Genomic DNA, 18972 nt, shown 5'->3' on the forward strand with positions numbered 1-18972 from the left:
AATCTGATGCGTTCACTCTACCCCTCAGGTAAATCTCACATATTTGTTTTGAGAGTCCAAAACCAACTCTTCCTTATAGGCCGCAAGGTGAAGCACGAAAAGTGCTTTAGAAAATGAATCCCGTTCCACTCACTGGCATCTACACAATCTTTAGCTTATAAAAAAGAACGAGTCGTGGTTAGTTACCAAAAAAAAGTTCGTCGCTGATTTTCCAGTCGATTGTCTATATGGCTTTGTTTTATGCAGAACTAGAGACTTCAGAGCGTAATAAGATTTTTGTCGGGAGCCGTGCCACGGTTCGACACGTGATCATGCTACACCAATGAGAAGGCTGCTTTTTGACAACAGAATGGAAAAATGGCGGCTCCCGTGCGGTTAGAAACATCGTTAAAGATAGAGGAAAACACTTGAACATCCTCAAAATTGGGCTAAATTAATTCTAATTAGTGCTGTATACATAGCCGCGTCCAAGAAGAACAATGAGGCAAATATACGATAATGTTATTTTTATGTTAAGTCATTTAGATCAAGTTTGACATACATGGGCATACACATTACTGACGATCTTACATGGACTGTGAACACCCAGTACACCGAAGAAATCAAGGCAAAGACTGTACTTCCTACGTCAGCTAAGGTGATCTTAACTATGAGAAATCATAGGCTTAGATGATACACAAACAATTCCATGCAACATTGTAAGAAGTCATCACAGAAATACAATAATCATCCCAACTTTAGAAATCCAGGGAGGGGGTTGACTTTTCCTCATTGATCTGGAGCACTCACACCTAATTGTAAGCCCTGTCAGACCCTCGTTTGTAATTGTGATTAACATTAAATAAGGGTTAAATACATTATATCAGTAAGACACAGCACAAAATACAGTAGTAATAAGGATAAGTGCAACGGCCCAGTGGTTGAGAAACACTACACTAGGACATCAAGTCTGAAATGCCATCAGCGGTTGCACAGTGAAGAAAAGCCATGTAAATGCTTGAATTCTGAAGTTTGAAGTTTGCCCTTCTCAAATGCATATGTTGATACTCATGCCAATGTGGAAAAACTTCTAAACAAGCTGGGTCTTTAAAACATCACCTGATAGTACATGGCAGGGAAGGTCCACATAAATGTGCCTGACCTTTTATATGTTTACAATATTTAAAGGCATTTTCACTGGCATTTTCATATGCAAAAACATACTATGTGGGAAAACATTTACAAGGTCTTCAACTCTGTTTGTGTGTGTGTGTGTGTGGAAGAGAAGACTGGAGAGAAGCCTCGTGAAGGTGCCCAGTGTGTGCACACTCACACTCACACACATGCACATCCTCATATAGGCTGTAAGGTGAACCCTGTTTCCGTTTCAACCCGCTACACTGTCTGGCATATACAGATGTGACAGTCATTGCTGTAAGTGTGCAGACAGATTTGCCATGCACTTTATATGTTTTTTTACAGGGACTGGCAACAGGACATGTATCATTGACATTACCAAGGTGTCATCAGCTCTTGGAACCAGTGTGTTTTCAGCCTTGATCGGAATTCAAACATTTTCTGGGTGTGACTCCACAAGTGCCTTTAATGGCAAAGGAGAAAAAAAAGACATTTTCTGTTGCATGTGAGAAAGATGAGTACCTAAAGGCTTTTAAAAGTTTAGGTACTAACTTAAACTTGGAGCAGTCAACATTTGCATTTCTTTGCCAGTATGTATGCCACTTATATGATCAGTCGGCAGCTGATAATGTAAATAAAGCTAGGTTCAAGGCTTTCTGTATGACATCATCAGCCTTGCCAGAATTATCCATTCCCCCTACCACTGATGCCCTCCATCAGCACTGCAAAAGGGCAAACTACCAGGCTGCAATAATGAGGTCCTGTCTCAAACATAATATAAGTGCTCCATCACCTGCTGGATATGGTTGGCAAATAGAGAATGGGAACTTGCATGTCACCTGGATGACTAGAAATCCGGCCCCTGACAGTGTTTTGCATGTGATACACTGTGGCTGCAAAGGTGCCTGTGAGACAGACAGATGTTTTTCTGCAGGATTGTGTTGCATAGTTGACCTATGTCGTTGCTGTAGGAACTGGAAGATAACTGTCCTGACACTGACACTAACAGTGAGGACTGAGTGTCCCTAATCTGTTATTTCTTATTCAGTTTTGTACAGTTTTATATATCATATTTCATGTTTCATAAAGAGTGTTTTTATGGTTCATTAGTGTTGTTTTCATTTGTGGAAGAATGAATGAATGAATGAACAAACAGATGGTCATTGGTATTTACAATTACTGCCTTTTATTGATACATGGAGGTTTATTTGTCACATAAATAAAAATACTACTGTTTTTTCTGTGCGAGTGTGAAGAAAGAAAGATCAAGAAATATTTTTCATAAATAGCAAGAGGGAGTTTAAAGAGCAGTGTGTGAAAAAAGGTGTAATTGATGTTTTATAGTCATTGTGTGTGTTCAAGATAAGGAATGCTTGAGGAAAGAAGCTCCTCCTCAGTCTCTCTGTTCTGGTCTTGTAGCAGCAGAGACGTTTGCCTGACCTCAGTGTTTTGAAAAGTCCATGGTCAGGATGTTAGGAATCCTTTACAATACCTTGGGCGCTGGTAGGTAGGTCTTTTCTTGTAGGTCTCCTGCAGAATATGGAGAGATGCTCTGATGATTCGGTGCTGCAGTCACAGGCTGTACAGTTCCCATACCAAGTGATGCTGTCAGGACACACAGCTGATGGTGCTGAACTTCCTCAGCTGATGTAGGAAGTACAGTCTTTGCCTTGATTTCTTCGGTGGGTGTTCACAGTCCATGTAAGATCCACAGTAATGGATATTCCCATGTATGTTAAACTTGATGTCAATGACTTAACATAAAAATAACATTATCGTATATTTGCCTCATTGTTATTCTTGGACGCGGCTATCTATACAGCACTAATTAGAATTAATTTAGCCCACTTTTGAGGATGTTCGGATGTTTTCCTCTATCTTTAACGATGTTTCTAACCACACGGGAGCCGCCATTTTTCCATTCTGTTGACAAATGCAGCCTTCTCATTGGTGTAGCATGATCACGTGTCGAACCGTGGCACGGCTCCCGACAAAAATCTTATTACGCTCTGAAGTCTCTAGTTCTGCATGAAACAAAGCCATATAGACAATCGACTGGAAAATCAGCGACGAACTTTTTTTTGGTAACTAACCACGACTCGTTCTTTTTTATAAGCTAAAGATTGTGTAGATGCCAGTGAGTGGAACGGGCTGAAACGAAAACCGTGTTCACCTTACGGCCTATTATCCGCAGCTTTCTGACAGTACCACTGGACCGTGGCTGTATTACTTGGAAGGCATTCTAACTGTTTCATATTTGGAAAATATGTCATGTTCAAAACATGATGGCAAATAAAAACATTGTATTTCAGTAACACTTGCTAGCAAATACAGCGGTGTATGCCAAGATGTTTTGTTTTTAACAGAGGTGATGAAGAGGGAGAAGTCTCCCGTCTGTCTGCCGTTCAGCATGATCATCTCCTCTTGCTGGTGAGTCTCACTGAGAAGAGCTTGAGACGGGTCCTCAGACAGACCAGTGACGCTACCACTGGGAATCTCCCAGTAGATCTGACGTGGAGACGTGGTTGTGACTTTATTGGGAAGGGTCAGCTGACCTCCAAGTCTTGTGTACATTGGAATGCAGCCAAACACCACTCGTGATTCTTAGGTGTTGGCACTGACCTCTACTCCAAATCAGGAATTCATACTCTTCACATAAATCCTCTTCTTTTATACTCTGGAGGATGACTGATGAACTATTAAGTACTTCTAGCCTACCGCTCAGGTCTTCAGGGGGTCTCTCTATGGATGAGTTGGTGTCCAAAACCAGGCTTCTTAAAAACCTTGTTACACAGTTGGCAGTTCTCCTGTACAGTTGTTTTGCTGCTCGCTCCAGTTCTCCTGAATCTGATCCCCACAATTGAATGTTACTGCCAAGCTGTGACGGGAAAAATGTCTTTCCTGCAGAACAGACGACCAGGGGGTAATTCCTCTGGTCTGTGATCTCCCCACCCATCCTGCCTTCCACCCGGTACACTCTGCTGTCAGATGCAGTGACAGCATGCATCCTAAAATGGGGAAACTTGACACGACGCACATTTGGATATGAGCTATCAGGCTGAGAAGTGTTGAGCAGAAGCAGGTCTCGCTCTGGAAATACCCTATACAGCACGTAGTAATCAACAGACACTAGACCCGATGTGCAAAACTTACTCAGCATAATCTCAAGCCACTGCATACACTTCAGGGCCAGGGTTCTGCTGACAGTTAGCATCTCTGATGAGGATCAACAGCAAAAATGAGACTTCTCACCTCAATTCTGCGACTCTCACACTCTCTACTGCTCTCCGTGATTTTCACACTCATTCTAGCAAATAAGCGCTATGGGTAATATCTCTGTGTCTTGTGCAAGACTCCTCTCTGCTCAGGAAGTGGGGGGGGGGGGGGGGGTGTGACGGTGAGATTACATTAACAGGTAAATGGTGGACACAGATGACAGCCATGTCCTCAGCCATGGGGTTGGTCAACATGTGAAGTTGCTGTTGTTGGGAATGTTAAGTGAGTTAAAGAGCTGTGACTATGGGGTTTCCATCGCTGAAGAAATGGGCACGCTTGAACTGCAAATTAAATGGAACACTCCTTCCTTGTGTTTTGCTCTGTGAAAATGGTGTATTCATATCTTTTTACTTTAAAATTCTGGCAGGTTGACAACACAACCAGCAATATCTCTGAGAAGTGTGACTTCATGGCATCAATGACAGAAAGTCGTTCCCGGAACATAACCAGACCATTTTGAAGAGTTTACAAAAAGACAGTATTTCCAAGCATTCCTGTGGTTTTGCATGCAATCCTTATTTCTGTAGAGGCTGTTTCTTGCATCTGGAAAAAAAGGTTTGGGGGTAGATTTCCATCTGAATTTCAAAACATCTAACTTGTGCCCGTCCCTCCCTACACCCCAGGTACCTTTCCTTCCTCACCTCAAAAAGAAAAGCAACTGTCTTCAGACAATAGGTGCAGAGGCTGATCCCATATGAGAAAGGTCTGTAAAAATCATGTAAATGTCATGTACAATATTTGCCTGATACATCTGTGGTAAGGAGCTTGCATACATTCAATACTAAAATGACATAATAACGGCCATTAACATCCAAGGTGGGTCATATCTAAAACCTAGCTTGAGTGATGTGAGTCTAGACACACAGCCCAAGTGTGACCTTCTCTCATAATAACAGTTTACACAGCTCACAGTTTACACAGCGCTGTGACGGAAAAAAAATTCTTTCCTGCAGAACAGACGACCAGGGAGTAAATCCTTTGGTGACACTGAAATGATGACACGACCTCCATAATTACAGTAATGTTGTGAATGCTTTCCAGTCTCATATCAGCACCAATGTCACATCACATGTTCGAAAAACAAAACAAGTAACCACAAAAATGCAAAATGCTATGCTTTATATGTCTATGTGCACAATAACCAGGCAGTTTGTCCCTCAACGGGCACTGTAGATAGTATGTTGCCGAGGTGACGCAGAGACGCGGAATAATCTCCGGATAACTAGCTGGCTGGCTAATAATCTGCTAGCAGTCTTGTAGCTACATGTATTTTCGCTAATTTAACAAATATCTCGCCTTTCACTCTGTTGGCAGATTGTGAATAGATTTCGTTTACAAGCGCTCTAAACAAGCAAATAATCAAATCGACTGACCATGGCGTCTGTCTTGGATGTCTTATGGGAAGACCGAGATGTTAGATTCGATATCTCTACGCAGTGAGTGCTAGATTCAGCGCTTATTTCAATCGTGTTAAACCAGCTAGGATATGCGACCATTAACGCCAGTTAAATAAATACTTCAAGGGAGGAATAAAACAGATGCCATCAGTAACAAAACGTTAGCTACTGTTGCATTTACGTGTTGACCGATAATTATTATAAAATATTTTACAGGCAGATGAAAACGAGACCCGGGGAAGTACTTATTGACTGTCTGGATTCTATCGAGGACACGAAGGGAAATAACGGCGACAGAGGTAACGTATTATAACCGTATGCTACATAGCTACATTTATGATAGGCACAATATGCTGCAGGTTTACTTGTTAGCAGGCCATTCACTGGCAATTTAGCTAAGGTTAGTGAAGTTATTTTGCAGCAAACTATCTACGTTAGCAGAAAACTATTTGTGGCGATTCATCTGCCAATAAAATACACCCATTTAGAAAAGTTGAAAGCCTGCGGTTGCAATTGATCACGTATTAGTTTCTATACTATAAGAGTGAACATGATTTGTGTTGTACTGTTCTAGACACCTACACCATATCGATTTCAACTTGCATCACGGTGTGTAGCTTTATAACTTGTGTGGTGTCATAGCTAACAATATCATTATAACTTTGCAGGGAGACTTTTGGTGACCAACCTGAGAATCATCTGGCATTCACTAGCTCTACCAAGAGTCAACCTTTGTAAGTAGATCCAGTTGACTCTAGCTGGACTCATTCGTTCAAAAGAACATTTATGTGGAATGTGGAATTCTTTGATGCATACAGTTGACCTGATAAATAACCCCTCTGAATGGTATTCTCTATTCTCACAGCTGTTGGATACAACACAATCATCAACATCACGACCAGGACGGCAAATTCAGTATGTCAAATTTTCAACTGATGTTAGATATTTTTTCACAAGTGTGTAATTATATAATGTGCTCTCTCTCTAACACACACACCCTCTCTATTTCTCTCTCTCACACACACACACACACACACACACAGAAACTAAGGGGACAAACAGAAGCTCTGTACATACTGACCAAGTCCAACAACACCAGATTCGAGTTCATTTTCACCAACGTGGTCCCAGGCAGCCCGAGGCTGTTCACATCAGTCATTGCTGTGCACAGGTAAGTTCTTTATTATTTTATAGTCATCTTTTCATTTCTTTTATCACACTGAGTCTTTTTCTACTACATTTAGAGACACTCCCAAGGGGAGAAAAATGTACAGCAAACAAACATACTGACCACATTTAAGTAAGGGTGTTCCCAAATAGTACACAATAACCATATTTTCTCAATTTCAGTCAGGCAGTACATGTATGTGAAAGTGAAATTAATTAAATTGATGTGGTTTTAAATTAAAACTTGTAATACCTTATGTAGTATCATTATGAGTTTTTGTTGATAAATTGTGTTAATAGTGGCCTTGATAATGAGTAAACTGCCTGCATCCATGACACTGTTAAACACATGAGAAGGGGTCATCAGTACTGGTTTGGTCTCATAACTAATGTAATTGTCTCATTTGACACTGTTAAACACATGTAAAGGGGTCATCAGTACTGAGATGCTCTGATAACTAATGTAATTGTCTTATTTGAACGCTGTTAAACACATGTTTGTAAAGGGGTCATCAGTACTGAGTTGCTCTGATTACTAATGTAATTGTTTCAGGGCCTATGAGACTTCTAAAATGTACCGGGACCTGAAACTGAGGGGTGCTCTGATCCAGAATAAGCAGTTGAGGCTCCTTCCGCGTGAGCAAGTCTACGACAAGATCAACGGAGTGTGGAATTTATCCAGCGACCAGGTACAGAGACTGTTTTGTATGCATCTGATGTGTACCAAACAATGCCAATGCTAAGTCTGACAAAGCTTTTTTTAAACGACTTTCTAGAGTTCAGTCCACAGTTCTGGTGGTTGATATTTCAACTCAACAGCCAATCAGAGTACACTCCTGAAGCATTGAGATTTGATTGGCTGAAAGAGTGCATGGCTTGGTCTGAGTCACATCGTTCGTCTCCCATTTACAGAGCTGGGAGTGTGTATGAATACCAGTTTGGAGGTTTTTTTTTTACACTCACAGAGCGAAAAGCTAGAGGATAGTGAGGAGCAGTCAGCTGAATTTGGCAAAAACTGTAAAAGCGTATACTTCTCTATTAGCTAGATAGAGCATACACCCCAATGACTGTAAAAAGCATGGACAGTGTAAGACCATTTCTAAAGCAAGCGGAAAAAACTTAAGAATGGAGGATATTCAACCAAACCTCACTGATTTTTAGCTTACTAGGCATGCTTTGGCTGCAAAACCCACTTACTGTGCAGACTCTGGCTCCAATATGAGGATATAGCTTTAGCCATTTAGAAGATTTTTGCTTAATTTCTATGTAACGCAACAGCATATCGCCATCCTGCCCTTAATTTTTTACAGTTATTGATACACAACGGACGCGAAACGTGAGCAACTCTGTCTTCAGTAATGTGTTTTACTGCTTCAGTGCCCAGTTTGTTTCATGGGTCATTGTGCTGTTGCCTTGAGAGAGTGAATAGCAGAGTAACATTCTGATTCAGCACCCATTACCCACGTGTGTGTGTTGTATTTCTGAGCAGACTGACTCGTGGTGTTTTTCAGGGCAACCTGGGGACCTTCTTCATAACCAATGTCCGGATCGTGTGGCACGCCAACATGAACGAGAGCTTCAACGTCAGCATTCCCTACCTGCAGATAGTACGTATGCTAGGCTCATCCACGCCTGGGTGGCAAAGTGCTGCACACGTGCAAAACAAAAGAAGCTTTCAAGCAAAAAATAAATGTACATAGCATGTCCTCATATGAATGACATATCTCTTGTTTTGCAATTAGTTTCTTTAGATTTCTCGTTTATCTGCCTTTCATGGTCCTGTAGTAGTGTGGAGAGAGAGAGCACTTGGACTGCTTTGAATGTACTGAATTTTCTGTCTCTTTTCCCGTACTCTTTTTGTGAAGCGCTCCATCAGAATAAGAGATTCCAAATTTGGCCTGGCCCTGGTCATAGAGAGCTCACAGCAGGTACCGCCGACAGGCCACTCACAACTCGCCACTCACAGCACAACACAGGACAAGTCATCACAACTCGCCACTCACAGCACAACACAGGACAAGTCATCACAACCCGCCACTCACTCATCTCAAAGGCATCACATCACTCGCCACTCACATCACATCACTCGCCACTCACAGCACAGCACAGCACAGCACAGCACAGCAAAGCACAGACCAGCACAGCACAGCACAGCCCAAGACATCATAACATAGCACAAAACAACACAAGACATTGCATCACATCACGACCCACTCACAGCACATACATCAACTCTCCGACTCTGTATACCTGTGTAATGGACAATGTTACACCTGTGTTGTATACCTGTGTAATGGACAATGTTACACCTGTTTTGTATACCTGTGTTATGGACAGTGTTACACCTGTGTTGTATACCTGTGTTATGGACAGTGTTACACCTGTGTTGTATATTTTCCTGTGCCCTATTGATTTGTTGTTTTATGTTCACTTGTTTATTTAAATCTTTTCAGACTGGAGGGTATGTTCTCGGCTTCAAGATCGACCCGATGGACAAACTGCAAGATGCAGTGAAAGAGATTAACTCGCTGCACAAGGTTTACTCTGCTAATCCCATTTTCGGGGTGGAGTATGAGATGGAGGAGAAGGTAGGTGTGATTCAACAGTGAAAGTGGAAAGCCGAAAGGTGTGCATTTGTTTATTTATAGTTGGACTCGTCCAGCCTCTGGAAGCAGTTTAAAACATACACTTCCTTTTTGTGAGTTCATAACTTGTAGACTTTAATGCTTTATTATCAAAACAAATGTTGTGGTGTCCCTTGAATTTGATAAAATAATTACTCCGAACACTTCAGCCAAGTAATTTTGACTGTGTTTTGCAACCAGCCTTGATAACATCATATAAGTTGGAAAGAAATCATCAAGCTGCAAACTACACACAACCAGATGAAATCTACAGACAGGAACCACTCCTGCATATTAGCGCACCCTAGTGGTCAAGTCTCACATTGGTTACCTGAAAGCCTTATGCCAATTGCATGTTTCCTCAGCACTGATTAACAAAGGTATTAATTAATTATTAGGCACCTTTCAGTGATGTTATTTCAATGAGGGGTAGTGATGTTTTGTGTGTGTGTGTGTGTGTGTGTGTGTGTGTGTGTGTGTGTGTGTGTGTGTGTGTTGCTTCAGCCTCAGCCACTGGAGGACCTTACGGTGGACCAGCCTCCTGATGATGTGGAGATTGAACCAGATGAGCAGACCGATGCTTTCACTGTGAGTGTCTCTCTTTCTGTCTGTCTCTCTCTTTCTTTCTCTCTCTCTCTCTCTCTCTCTCTCTCTCTCTCTCTTTCTGTGTCTCTTTCTCTGTCTCCCTTGTAGAACTGTCTGTGTATGCTGATGATGTGACAGTGTTTGTGAGAAACAATGAAGACATCAAATGGTGTTTTTAAAGTTTTCAGTCAAAGTATCTCTCTACTTTTCTTTCTCTCCCTCTGTCACACACACACACCATTTCACTGTGACTCTCTGTCTTTCTTAGACACACACACACTTTCTCTCTCTCACTGTCAATATAAGTCAATCTATCTCTCTCTTTTTCAATCTATCTCTCTTATTTTCTTTTTACTCCCCCCATCTCTCTCTCTCTCTCTCCCTCCTCTCACTCGTTTTTCATGTTCTCAAAATAGTAGTGTGCCACAGCCAAGTATCACAATGTCCCGCAAACACAAACCGATGTTGCTTAGTTTCAAACACATCATTTGCCAAATGGCTTAAGGTTAGTGTGAGAGTCAGGTGTCATCCCACCAGAAACCCTTAGGGGCCTGGCCTTTAATTGGAGCCCTGTCTTGTGAATCAAAGTCAAATATGTTCTCTTTGTGTGTTTCTCTCTCTCTCTCTCTCACCCTCGCTATCGGTCTAGGCCTACTTTGCTGATGGAAACAAGGTATAGCATTAGTTTTACTATGTGTGTGTTTGCGTGTATGAATGTGTGTGCGTGCGTGCGTTTGTGTGACAACCACTGTTTTATGCAATATATATGTACTGTATATATATATAGCCATATACGTGTATACATTAGTTTTACTATGTGTGTGTGTGTGAGTGTGTGTGTGTGTGTGTGTGTGTGTGTGTGTGTGTGTGTGTGCGTGAGAGAGAGGATGCGTGAAACAAATTTGTTTTCTCCTCAGGGCATTCCATATTAAACCAAACCATATAAGTGTATACATATGCAAGTGTGTGTGTGTGTGTGTATGTTTATGTGTGTGTTTGTGTGTACACCTTTGTGATGGTGAGTTTCCTCCTCCTCGTCCCCCACAGCAACAGGACCGAGAGCCGGTGTTCTCTGAGGAGCTGGGCCTCGCCATAGAGAAGCTGAAGGATGGCTTCACCCTGCAGGGGCTCTGGGAGGTCATGGGCTGAGTCCTGCACAGAACCGGCCCTGACGTGGCCCGGATCCGGACCTGATGTGGTACCGATCCGGCCCAGACTCAGCTGTGTGATAACTAGGGTATAGAGTTTGGGGTTGGGGTCATCTGCACAGTGGGCCAATGAGCTGCTATGGTAGTCATCTGCTCACCAGAATAAACTGTATTAACAATTGAATGTTCATTAAAATATTTAATCATGTCTGTAAATGCATCAGTCGCCAGTGATTATGTAAACTGTAAAGTGTGATTATGAATGTCAGTGGCATTTGCTGATAAACCGTGTGTAATGAGGATCTATTTATATAGAATTCACCATGTTATATTTTTACATTTAGTGCCTGTATATTTGTACTTTGTCTAGATTTATAAGGAAATGCTTTGTTACCTTTGCTACCGAGATGCATTAAAGTTGGCAAAGGATTAAACCTTCTTCTTCTGTGCCTGTGTTAATCCTGCTGATTTGTTAGCCACGTAAGTGACACTAGAACAGTAGGGGAGTTCTCAAAGGGTGAAAAATCTGAATCATCCGTTTACTTTAGGCCCTGATGATGCTCTGCTAACAATAATCCCCAGAGCTATTTACAATTGTGTACGCAGAACCCCAGTGGTTTACTTACGGCTAAAGTAGACAGCTCGTTCATCACCTGTTGAGCTGCCAGCTGCTCGTTGACCCATGTTTGGAAGGTCAGACTCTGGGAAATACACTCATCGTGGTTAAATACATCTGAGGGGCAGGAACACAGGTTGATTATGAATGAATCATCATATGAGGCGCCCTCATCAGGTGAATGAATCATCTTCATCTGAGGTGACCTCATCAGGCAATGTCCTTACAAGAGGTTGGGTCTGTTCAACAATGGCATCTGACCCCTCCGTCACCCAGGAGCTAAATTCACTCCATTTCTATCCTCTCTTTTCATAAATTATCCTTACTGTCAGTATCGATATCCGTGTTTGCCCCTAGTTCCACAGCAGCATACTGTATGTATCATCTCCTACCACTCATGGAGTGATGCAAAGGGCAGTTAGAGCAAACATGTACCCTCATGGGGAATGTGCCCTGTCATAAACACACACACACACACACACACACACACACACACACACACACACACACAATGTGACTAAAGCCCTGCAGTTGTTTCTTTCACTCTGTGACAGCTGCCTGACGGCCCTAGTCTGTTTTCCGATTCGGTCAACCTGAATTCCTGCTGGCTGTGATGGCCTGGCTAATTTTAGAGGCCACCGTGTTAAATTTGCGGGAGGGCCATTCAGGCTGCTCCACTGCCCCCGGGTCTGCCCAACCACAGACCAGACGACCTGAGTGGCTCCTTCCTCTTTCATTCTGTCAGATAGACTCTCCCAATTCTCACCTACACACGACTCCTCTGCCTCCTGGGCTAGCCGACCAGTTCCACACTGCAACAGAGGGACGACAAGAGGACACACGGGGCTCCTTCCTTCTTCATTCCGTCGGTGAAACTCTCCCAAACCTCTCCACCTGCTCACGCCTGGTTCCTGCCAGACACAGACATGGATCCTCAGAGAATACTGGACGACCTCCGCCTCTACCAGAGCACCCTTCTCCAGGACGGCCTGAAGGAGCTGCTGAACGAGAACAAGTTTGTGGACTGCGTCCTGAAGGTGGGGGAACGCTGCCTACCCTGCCACAGACTCATAATGGCTGCCTGTAGCCCCTACTTCAGGGAGCTATTCTTCAGCGAGGACGAGGAGGGGGCGGCCGACAGCAATAAGGAGGTGGTTCTGGAGGATGTGGACCCGTCCGTCATGGAGATGATCATCAACTACCTGTACTCGGCTGACATTGACATCAACGATGACAACGTGCAGGATATCTTCGCCGTAGCCAACCGCTTCCAGATTCCATCTGTGTTCACAGTGTGCGCCAACTTCCTCCTCAAGAAGCTCTCCCTGGGCAACTGTCTGGCCATTTATAGGATGGGGCTGGTGCTCAACTGCCCCAGGCTGGCCGTGGCCGGCCGGGACTACATCTCGGACCGCTTCGAGACCCTGGTGAAGGAGGACGACTTCCTGGAGCTGGCTGCCCACGAGCTGTTTGCTATCATCGGGGTAGACTCCCTCAATGTGGAAAAGGAGGAAGTGGTGTTCGAGTTGCTCATGCGCTGGGTGCGCAAGGACAAGGAGCACCGGCTCAAGACCCTGGGCGACGCCTTCGACCACGTCCGCTTCCGTCTGCTTCCGGAGAAGTACTTCAATGAGAAGGTGGAGAAGGACGACATCATCAAAGCCGACCCCGAGCTCATGAAGAAGATCAAAGTCATCAAAGATGCGTTCGCCGGGAAGCTGCCCGAGAAGAAAAAGGTGGAGCAAGGGAAAGGCGAAGAGGGCGAGGAAGATGGCGGCGGCTTGCCCGGTTACCTGAACGACACGCGTCGGATCGGCATGTACACCACGGAGATGATCTTGATGATCAACGACACGGCTGCCGTGGCGTACGACTCGGTGGAGAACGAATGCTCCCTGGCCGCCATGTCGGAGCAGATTCCACGGAATCATGTCCCCATCGCCACGGCCAAGAACCAGCTGTATGTCCTCGGAGGCCTGTTTGTGGACGACGACGAGAGCAAAGGAGCACCGCTACAGTGCTATTTTTATCAGGTACTTCAAAGAGGGTTAGCAGTGTTACAGTGTTAGCTTAGTGTTTAATTGTTAGCTGCAGTGCTATAGTGTTAGATGCAGTGTTGCAGTGTAAAATGCAGTGTTAAATTGTTAGCTGCAGTGTTACGTTGTTAGATGCAGTGTGCCAGAGTTAGTTGCAGACTCATCAGATGATGTGTGTTCGCTTAAAAATCATGGAATGCGCATGGAGTATGACTCAATCTGTATGTTTGAGATAAAATGAGCTATAATTCTGTGCAAATGCATCTCAACAACCTCCACAGGATTGGTGTATAGGCATGGTATATTATCCAATTTATGAGTGCATGTTTGCATCAGAGACATTATAAAACGACTTTGATGTTACTGTGGTCACATTAGCTATATGGACAGAGCCTAACCAAAGTGGGCGTGGCTCTTTCAGTTGGACCCCATTGCAGCTGATTGGACAGCACTTCCCCCTATGCCCTCCCCCAGATGCCTATTCGCCATTGGGGAATGTGAAAACTTCCTGTTTGCTATTGCTGGCAAAGACCTACAGACCAACGAGGCCTTGGACTCAGTGATGTGTTATGATACTGAGTAAGACCTGGAACAATTTATTTGTATACAGTTTATTTGCAGTTTATTACGTATAGTATCATGAATTACTGCAGTCTATGACATAGTATTTGCAGTTTATTATGAATAGTATTGTGCATTATTACAGTTTATTTAGATTTATTGAACGGTGGACACTACCATTCAAAGGATTGGGTCACCTAAAAATGTCCTTGTTTTCCATGGAAACATTTGAAGGACACAATTATTTTTTGAGTTAAAAATCATTATTTCTAACCTCGTTAATGACTATATTTCCTATTCATTTTGCTACATCCCCTATTCAAACTCATGAATGTTTTCATGTAAAACAAGGACATTTATAAGTGACCCCAGGCTTCTGAGTGTTATTGTTATAACTATATAGTGTATAGTTTACTTGAGATAACGTACATTAACGTGCTGCCAGTATGTGGTTAGAATATGTACTAAATGTATAGGGGACCCTAAACTTCTGAGTGTTAGTCTATAGTTAACTTAACATACATTAACGTGCTGCCAGTATGTGGTGAGAGTATGTACTTAAATAACTTTGTGCTTGACAGGAAAATGAAGTGGAGCGAAACCAAAAAGCAGCCCCTGAGGACCCATGGCCACTGTGTCGTGTCCCAGTACGGGATGATTTACTCTATAGGTGGAAAGGCAGATGACGGGTCAGTGACCTTAAGAACAGTACGAAAAACTGGACATCATTTTAAATCACAGAACCTTTATGTATACACGAAAATTACATTGTAGCTGACGCAAGACATAAATGTACACCATTTAAATATTCATAAGATCTCTATCTAGTATCTATGGCGCAGAAGCACATTTCTCAATTTTGGACTAGTGTGAAATGTTTCAGATAGTTTCCTGTTAAGCATTTTTATTGACTAACCGTTTGACTTTCACTGTCGTCAACTAAATACATGACCTTTGAACTTTAGCGCCGACAGCAAATACATCAACAAGATGTTTGTCTACAACCACAAAAAGTCGGAGTGGAAGGAGGTGGCTGGGATGAAGACCCCCAGGTCCATGTTTGGGGCGGTGGTGCACAAGGGACAGATTATTGTGGTCGGTGGGGTCAACGACACTGGGCTCCTGAGGTCATGTGAGGCCTACGACTTTGGAACGAACAAGTATGTGGTCTTCATGTGTATGAGGCATAGCCATTTATATGTATTATATACATTTTCTCTATAACGTACCTGTTAGCTCTCCAGACTCACATTGCCTCGAAAGAAAGAAAGTAAAATACATAAAAAAGAATGAATGAATGAAAGAGTGAGTGAGTGAGTGAGTGAATGAGTGAGTCAGTGAATGCATGAATAAATTAATGCTTGAATGAATGAATGAATGATTAAATGAATGAATGCTTGAATAAATTAATGAATGTATGAATGAATGCACACACTTAGTAATTGCTAAGTACTAGTGTTGCACCGATACCGATACCAGTATCGGATAGGGCCCCGATACAGCACTAAAATGGTGGTATCGGTATCGGCGAGTACCAACAAATAGTGCAGATACTTTTTTTTTTTTTTTTTTTTTTTTTTATTTATTTTTTTTTTATTTTTTTTTTTTTATCAATGGTTTGGTCCACAAACAAAACAAACACACAAAGAAACAATACAGGGAAAGAAAAGAAAAAAAAGAACTGACCAAACTTTAACTCTATTGTGTTCAAAATCAGAAAAGCCACTGTGCTGCTCAGTAAGGTAAACCATCAATTATAGAGGACTAGTCCTCAGCTATGTCTGAAGTGCTGAAACTGCCTTTCTTACTGTTACACTAGTATTATACATGGGACCAAACCATTGATAAAATAAAAAAAAAAAATATTTTTCAAATTTCAAACAGAGTGGTATCGGTATGGTATCGGTATCGGTATCGGCCGATGCTGCACAGCCAGGTATCGGTATCGGTATCGGAGCCAAAAAATGGCATCGGTGCAACACTACTAAGTACCTTTCTTGATAACCCAGAATGTCAAGTGTGAACATACTTCATCTGCAGAGATGTGAAGAAAACATGTTAATAAGATATTTCTAGGTGGGGTAATAGTTCTTGAAGTTTCAAGAACAAATACTGATGATATGCCTTTATGTTAATAACCACTGCATGTTGGGGTCCTGTTCGTCCTGTCAGGATAAATTTTTCAAGAATGACTGTTTTAATGAACACCTCCCCCTTTATTATCTCTTACTGCAGGGGTTTTCAACTGTTTTTTTCCCATGGACCACCATTCTGACTAAAAGTAATTTGCGGCCCACTGATGTGCCTGCACGCGCATGCATGTTTGTAATCGCCCGCCACGCCCCCTCCCCCTGCACAGATATTCTTCCTAAAACAAGGGTAGATCACTTACCAACGTCACCACGCCCCCTTCCCCCTTTCACATATTTTGTTAATCTGGAAATGTGTTGAAATATCAAAGCGAATTTATAAAAATAAAAAAATTCAATGGTTAACTGATCAACATGTTGCGGACCCCCTGCAATGCCGTCGCGGACTACCAGGCCACGGACCACGGACCCCTGGTTGAAAACCCCTGTCTTACTGAATGAATTGCTCCCCCTTAATGAACTACTCACCCTTAATGAACTACTCTCCCTTCATTTCCCCTTGCTGAATGATCTCCTCCCCCTTCTGAACAGGTGGAAGGACTTCCCTGACTTCCCCCAGGAGAGGAGCTCCCTGAACCTGGTGAGCAGCGGGGGCAACCTGTTCACCGTAGGGGGGTTCACCCTGGTTGAGACGGACGATAAGGAGTGCGCCCCCACTGAACTCAATGACATCTGGCAGTAAGTATGGTCCATGATTTCAGTCTAGAATACTTTTTAAGATATTTATCGTCAAATCTCCTCAACTTCATGTAGCTATATTATTTTTATGTTATAGCACCTTTTTAATCGTCTGAACCCTTCCTATTCATTCGGTTTAAGCAAAACTTCCGATGAGAGCTACCTAGAACCATTAAGTGTTCTATGTGTAACATTGAAGAACTCTTCATGGAACTCTATCCAGCCAGTTCCATTGCCGCCCTCTCTCTCCCTGCAGGTACGAGGAGGATAAGAAAGAGTGGACGGGTCTCATTAGAGAGATGCGTTACGCCGCCGGAGCTTCCTGTGTGTCTATGCGCCTCAACGCCGCCAAGATGCCCAAACTCTAATTCCATCCTCATTCACACACACACATACACACACACACACACACAGACTCTAACTCCATCCTCATTCACACACACAGACTCTAACTCCATCCTCATTCACACACACAGACTCTAACTCCATCCTCATTCACACACACACAGACTCTAACTCCATCCTCATTCACACACACACACACACACACACACACACACACACACACACACACACAGTCTATAACTCCATCCTCATTCACACACACAGACTCTAACTCCATCCTCATTTACACACACACACAGACAGACTCTAACTCCATCCTCATTCACACACACAGTCTATACAGTCTATAGCACAAAGTAATGACAATAATACATAAAAATGATACTAATGATACTAAGTATATTTTGTCAGAATTTGGATTAGTGCAAGTGCATATCATAAATAGCTCTAACACACCACAGTAAGGGTGTTACTATGGACTAAAGGTCCAATGTAAAGTGTTACTATATCACTGGTAAGCTGTTATACCTACTGAATGTGAAAAAAGTCCAAGCACAACACAACACCTGCTCTTGATGAACTGTATTGTTGTAGGAGCTGAATCTCCCTGGCAGTGCTGTCTCCTTGACTGAACTGAACAAGTGATTCGTTTAAAAATGTGTAATTCTGAAAACAAGATTCGTACAGCTTCAGAGAGAACCATTTGTAATGCTCTACAGGAGAGCAGTCATGCACACAAGTACTTCGCCAGAAGGATCCCTTGGCTCAGAAATGCTGTTGGTGCACTAGCACTAATACACTTGTGCCAATAGGGGGCGCCATTCTCAACCCACAGGTCTTGCCCCTACAGACGCCCCATCTGACAATAGAGCCAGATCAGACATTATTATACCACATATCCACTCAGGGCTGTACTCTGTTTTTACACACTGTGAAGTGGCTTGGGTTTTTCACACCAATATTCCAGTATCTTTGCTTCTTTCTTCTTTTTTGTTGTTATAAATGATGTAAGTTTGCATGATTGTTGTGGGGTTGGGGTATGACCGTCCTGCTCTGCTGTCGTAGGGACAGCAGACACACATATCATGTGTGAAAACTGAGGTCACTCAGTGCTGAGATGCTGACCGTGGGATAGGTCTGCTATTCTCAACATAAACCGAAGAGGTTTAGTTCTGACACTGATGTCTCATGTTGTTGAAAAGACTTTTCACTTTCAAAAGACTGTAAAAGCACTTTCGTAAAATAAAGTTGTATTTTCCAAGCTGCTTTTCAT

At 42.8% G+C, this 18972-nt stretch overlaps 2 protein-coding genes across 2 annotated transcripts; both read left to right on the forward strand.

Moving 5' to 3' along the window:
- Positions 1–5766: 5766 nt before the first annotated feature.
- On the forward strand, positions 5767–11314 carry bbs5 (Bardet-Biedl syndrome 5; the record flags this gene model as incomplete). The annotated part of the gene is made up of 12 exons (XM_080838630.1): positions 5767–5828; positions 6006–6088; positions 6458–6523; positions 6655–6704; positions 6833–6960; positions 7510–7645; positions 8468–8563; positions 8822–8884; positions 9410–9544; positions 10085–10168; positions 10815–10838; positions 11213–11314. The coding sequence occupies 12 exons, from the start codon at positions 5767–5769 to the stop codon at positions 11312–11314; spliced, it is 1029 nt and encodes a 342-aa protein (XP_080694756.1).
- A 1433-nt stretch (positions 11315–12747) lies between these two features.
- Positions 12748–18952, forward strand: klhl41a (kelch-like family member 41a). The gene is made up of 6 exons (XM_080838846.1): positions 12748–13962; positions 14387–14544; positions 15108–15215; positions 15492–15686; positions 17208–17354; positions 17611–18952. The coding sequence occupies exons 1-6, from the start codon at positions 12856–12858 to the stop codon at positions 17720–17722; spliced, it is 1827 nt and encodes a 608-aa protein (XP_080694972.1). The 5' UTR covers positions 12748–12855; the 3' UTR covers positions 17723–18952.
- Positions 18953–18972: the final 20 nt, after the last annotated feature.

The sequence above is a fragment of the Sprattus sprattus genome, assembly GCF_963457725.1.
Source record: "Sprattus sprattus genome assembly, chromosome: 5".
Classification (NCBI taxonomy): Eukaryota; Metazoa; Chordata; class Actinopteri; order Clupeiformes; family Clupeidae; genus Sprattus; species Sprattus sprattus.

Coding starts and splice junctions, on each gene's coding strand:
- klhl41a (XM_080838846.1), top strand. CDS start 12,856: ATGGATCCTCAGAGAATACTGGACGACCTCCGCCTCTACCAGAGCACC. Junction 13,963..14,386: donor TACAGTGCTATTTTTATCAG/GTACTTCAAAGA, acceptor TGGCTCTTTCAG/TTGGACCCCATTGCAGCTGA. Junction 14,545..15,107: donor GTGATGTGTTATGATACTGA/GTAAGACCTGGA, acceptor TGTGCTTGACAG/GAAAATGAAGTGGAGCGAAA.